The sequence below is a fragment of the Echinops telfairi genome, unplaced genomic scaffold (assembly GCF_000313985.2).
Source record: "Echinops telfairi isolate 266 unplaced genomic scaffold, ASM31398v2 ScPeMD7_5592;HRSCAF=6446, whole genome shotgun sequence".
Taxonomy (NCBI): Eukaryota; Metazoa; Chordata; class Mammalia; order Afrosoricida; family Tenrecidae; genus Echinops; species Echinops telfairi.
In genome coordinates this window covers 57374427-57379133 of record NW_022109491.1, presented here as the reverse complement: position 1 = coordinate 57379133, position 4707 = coordinate 57374427, and the positions used below count along the sequence as shown (strand labels likewise).

At 44.1% G+C, this 4707-nt stretch overlaps 1 protein-coding gene across 3 annotated transcripts in view; it reads right to left on the bottom strand.

Moving 5' to 3' along the window:
* PRDM10 (PR/SET domain 10) overlaps positions 1 to 4707 on the bottom strand; it is a 106436-nt gene that overhangs the window by 29607 nt on the left and 72122 nt on the right. For all 3 annotated transcript variants that reach the window (XM_045295473.1, XM_045295474.1, XM_045295475.1), the window contains 4 exons: positions 3223 to 3402; positions 2089 to 2199; positions 959 to 1159; positions 10 to 153 (listed from right to left, as the gene is read on the bottom strand). In XM_045295473.1, the coding sequence (XP_045151408.1) occupies positions 10 to 153; positions 959 to 1159; positions 2089 to 2199; positions 3223 to 3402 (636 nt within the window). The remainder of the gene's footprint in view (positions 1 to 9; positions 154 to 958; positions 1160 to 2088; positions 2200 to 3222; positions 3403 to 4707) is intronic.

The following is a 4707-nucleotide window of genomic DNA, read 5'->3' as shown; positions in this document are numbered from 1 at the left end:
CACACTCACCACCACTGTCTCCCCAGTGGCACTATCTGTAGTTAAGACAGCTGGGGCAGTACTGATCACGGCTGTGGTCAAGGGTGCATGTATCGTGTTGGGGAGCTGGGCGTATTCTGGATGCTTCTTTCGGATGTGTTGTACCATCTTGGTCTGAAAAAAATTAAGATAAACACCAAGAACCGAATTATTTTCCATCTTCTGCATATGCAAACTATCCAAAGAGTCCTAAAGTCTTTTCTATTATACGTAAAAAAACAAAAGCAGAGTAACACTGACTCTGTGGCTGCCCTTCCTAAAGTAGTGTTGTACTATGAGAGGGGAAAAAGGGAGGAAGGCTAAAAAGAAAGAGAAAATGCACCACATCGAGTCAAGTAAAAATAACCACTAGCACCCTCTTACTCCCACCTATGCCTTCAGCAATCAATCACAATCCCCTAAGAAAATGACCTCCTTTACAAGAAACCCATTGCAGGCAAGTTGATGCTGATACACAGCGAACCTATAGGACAGAGTAGAACTGCCTCCTGGGATTTCCAAGCCTGTAAATCTTTATGGAAGCAGACTGGTCCATTCTTCTCCTGTGGAGCAGCTGGGGGTTCAAATTCTGGCCTTTCCGTCAGTAGTCAAGCACTTAACCATTGCACCACTGTTATTTAAGTCCCAATGGAATACATCTGTACACCTGAGCTCACAGACTATGAGCCTAAAATATGCACCTATGAGACCTTCAGCAGGCACAAAAACAACAACAAAAACCCAACTACAAAAACTACCAGATGGCACTCATCCTGGGCAAAGTCCCCAATATTACCTCCCTGTTCTTGGCTTATGACCCTTATTATCTTCAGGAAACAGTTCCTTAGATAGTCCTTCCTCAATTCAGAAGAATCCAGCAAGGCATCTTAACAGCTCCCCTAAATGATGGTTTAGCTTTAGTCGGAACCCTTTCCCATACCTTGCTACTGTACTGTTTGGAGCAGTGAGGACAGCAGACAGGAGGGGTGGCGATTGTGCCAGTGAGCTGGGTGTGAGTACTCAGCATGGGATCGGGCTCTCCAGGTCCAGCGGGACGAAGCTTCCGAATACTTGGTGGGAGCTCAGCTCCTGGGTGGTTCTTCAGAATATGTGCTTTACGCTTGCTGGCACTTTTGTAAACCTGCAATTCAAATGCCGTATACAGTTCCATTTGCTTGCTGAAAACAAACTATCGAACTGTGCTATTTGGCCAAAATAGAACACACTAGCAGATACAACAAGGAGACTAAGGGGATAACATCACTTAGAATAAAATAAGAACACACAGTTATATGCTGGGCATCTTCCTTGCATTCATCTCTCTTAAGGTAGCAGCTGTAAAAATGCCTCTAACGTTACAAAGGTAAGTAGAAAGTCAGAGGAAGAGATTTGCTTTTAAAGCCAGGTCACCCTGTAGCCTTTCTCCACGAGCTCTCACTGGGGCATGTGGCTGCCTGCCAGGTCCCACAGACCCTTCCAGAATGGCAAGCCTAACAGTAACAGTATGTTTGGAGGTGGGTCTAGATGTTAGAGGGTGTTTCTCACTTTTAAGTGGGTATAAACTCAATAAAGATAGCAGAATTAATCCTTGAACTATAATATAGTCACATTATAAGAGGAAATGCTATTATAATGAAGTCAAAGAAACAATAGACACCTTCTCTTTTTGCCTTTTTTGTCACTGGACACAAGCAAAAAGTAGGGCAAAACAACAAGAGAGCTCCTCTGCACAGCTCTCTCACATCTCCCTCCACCACAGATTTCATAGTAGGATGATGACACTCTGATTGCAGAGCTTAGAAATTTAAAATGGATTCATCTACAGGGATCTTGGTAATAGGGTCAATAAGAGAAACAAAGTTAGCCAACTAATTTAAGAAAATCTAAGGGGCAAAATGGGCTTAAAATAAAGCATCATTTCTAGCCCTCTCACGTGTGAGTGGAAAAGTACTGAGAGACTGGGAGCCATCTGCCGAGAGTAACTGCAAGCTCCCAGTATATATTTATACAGACAAACTGGCTCACAGAGAGCTCTCACAGAGCACACCAGAAAGGATGGTTTCCTCTTACCTTATCACAATACTGGCAAAAGTAATCACGGTTGGGCTTTATGATAGGTAGGGTTAACTCTGGCACCTCTTCTATTTTCATATCTGGGTGCCTCTTGGATAAGTGATTTACCTAAAAGGAGGGGGCAAGGGAGGAGAAGAGATTCCATCATAAACAGAAGGTAAACAAATTCCTCAGATAGGATAAAATGAAATTCTCTGAAACAATGTTCCCCAAACAATAGGGCATTTGGTCAGAAACAGCATGCCCAAACCCATCTGACACCACATTAATAGTCTCGGTTAACGAGACTGAACAGTAATTCAGCGAATTCCTGAAAATGAAGTGGGTCATTGTGGATCTCATTAATAATCATTAACTAAAATAGCTACTAATAGAAAAATGAAAATCACTCTAGCATAAATTTCTTTGGCGAATTCTCCTGATGCAAACCTGGTTTCAATCTTTGGTGACCAAGTCTTATTGACAACATTGAATGAAAAACAAACTGAGGTTCCGAATTTTCAGTATTGCTCTAGGCCATTCTACACATATTCTACAACTGGAATAAAGTCAGGATGCGTTGACAGCAGTGAACTGGCTACCTTGATGTTCCAACTAACCGGGGTTCACAGACCCTGTTTTGGTGGGAAGAGACCTTCTACTGCTGTTTCGCATCTAGACAAGAGAGGCATTAGAAGGAGACACTAGGGGCAAAGGCAAAAGACTCCACCCAAAAGTATATACAAGGAGGTTTCTAAAGTTTATGGGGAAATTCCATTATCTTTGGAGTCTCTTTTTCCACAAACTTTTTGAAGCCCTCATGAATAGGGATACAAAAAAAGAAGGAAATAAAATAGAAAAAGAACAAAGAAGGTGGGAAGGACACAGAGAAACAAAACAAGGGCTGGAAAGTGCTAGAAATAGGCTCCTCCTAGCGGACACCCGTAAAGAACTGTGACAGAGGAGAGAGAGAAGACTGGAAGGGAAAGACCCCACACTGGGAACTGGGTGTCTCGGACTTTCTTCGTGCCCCTAGCCATTGACTGATGGCAGACATGAGTTCAGCACAGAGTACAACGCACAGGCTACCACCTGCACAGACCAAATGACAAGGGGTTGGAAGACAGAAGGGGAGCAGCCACGGGCACTGACCAGCATGCCTCGCCTCCGGAAGCCCATCATGCACAGGCGGCATTTAAACGTGAAGCTGTCGTAGTCTGCGGACGTGATGCGTGGTTTGAAAGTCTTGGAGCGGCCGATGCGGTCGGCTTTCTTGGCTTCCCTCTCCGGATTATGCATCCTCTGCATGTGTTCCCGCAGTTTGTCTTTTCGCTATTGAAAGAGATTTTTTTTAAGTTGATGAAATTTTTACAAATTTAATGAAATTGGAAAAAAAATTAGTAAAAGTCAACAGTGGCGCCAGTCTACCAAAATGCATCTGAGTTGTTGGAGGGCTGGAACATGCAAGGGCGCCAGATATGACCAGGCACGCATGCCTCCCAATGAATGAACCATGGTGTAAAATTAAATGTGAACATGTGCGTCCCAATGAATGAACCTTGGTGTAAAATTAAATGTGAACGTGTGCATCCCAATGAATGTACGTTGGTGTAAAATTAAACATGAAAGATGCATACTGCATTTTAGAAGACTTTGCATTCACATTCAGGAGATCAAATATACATGAAAGAAGTTTGGTATTAAGAACTGTAAAGCAGGCTGGTCCGATGGTAGTGGGTTATCAGAACTTATTAACATTAGTGTCACTAAAGTTGGTATACAAACCCCGCCACTGCTGAATTTGACTGGCTTTAAAAAAAAAAAAAAAAGAATTGTAAAGCAAACTGTCTCATTCACTCCCTGCCTCACTCACTGACTGTGTCATTCACTCTCTGTCTCACTCCCTCACCCTCACTCTCTCACTGTCTCACTGTCTCACTCACTCACTGTCTCATTCACTCCCTGCCTCACTCTCTTTCTCACTCATTCGCTGTCTCACTCTCTCACTGCCTAACTCACTCACTGTCTCATTCACTGACTCTCACTGTCTTATTCACTCCCTGCCTCACTCTCTGTCTCAATCTCACTGCCTCACTCACTGACTCTCACTGTGTCTGTCACTCACTCACTCTCTCACTGCCTCACTCACTCACTGTCTCATTCACTGACTCTCACTGTCTTATTCACTCCCTGCCTCACTCTCTCACCATCTCATTCACTCACTGTCGCACTCTCTCACGTCTCATTCACTCCCTGCCTCACTCTGTGACTCACTCTCACTCACTCACTGTCTCACTCTCTCATTCACTCACTTTCTCATTCACTGACTCTCATTGTCTCACTCACTCACTGCCTCATTCACTGTTTCACTCACTCACTCACTCTCACTTACTTACTTACTGTCTCACTCCCTGCCTCACTCACTGCCTCTCACTCACTCACTGTCTCACTCCCTCACTGCCTCACTGCCTCACTCAGTGACTCACTTTCACTGACTCCCTGCCTCATTCACTCCCTGCCTCACTCTTTCACTGTCTCAATCACTCACTGCCTCACTCACTTACTCTCTCTGTGTCACTCACTCACTGATTCTCACTCTCTCACTGTCTCATTCACTCCCTGTCTCACTCTCTCACT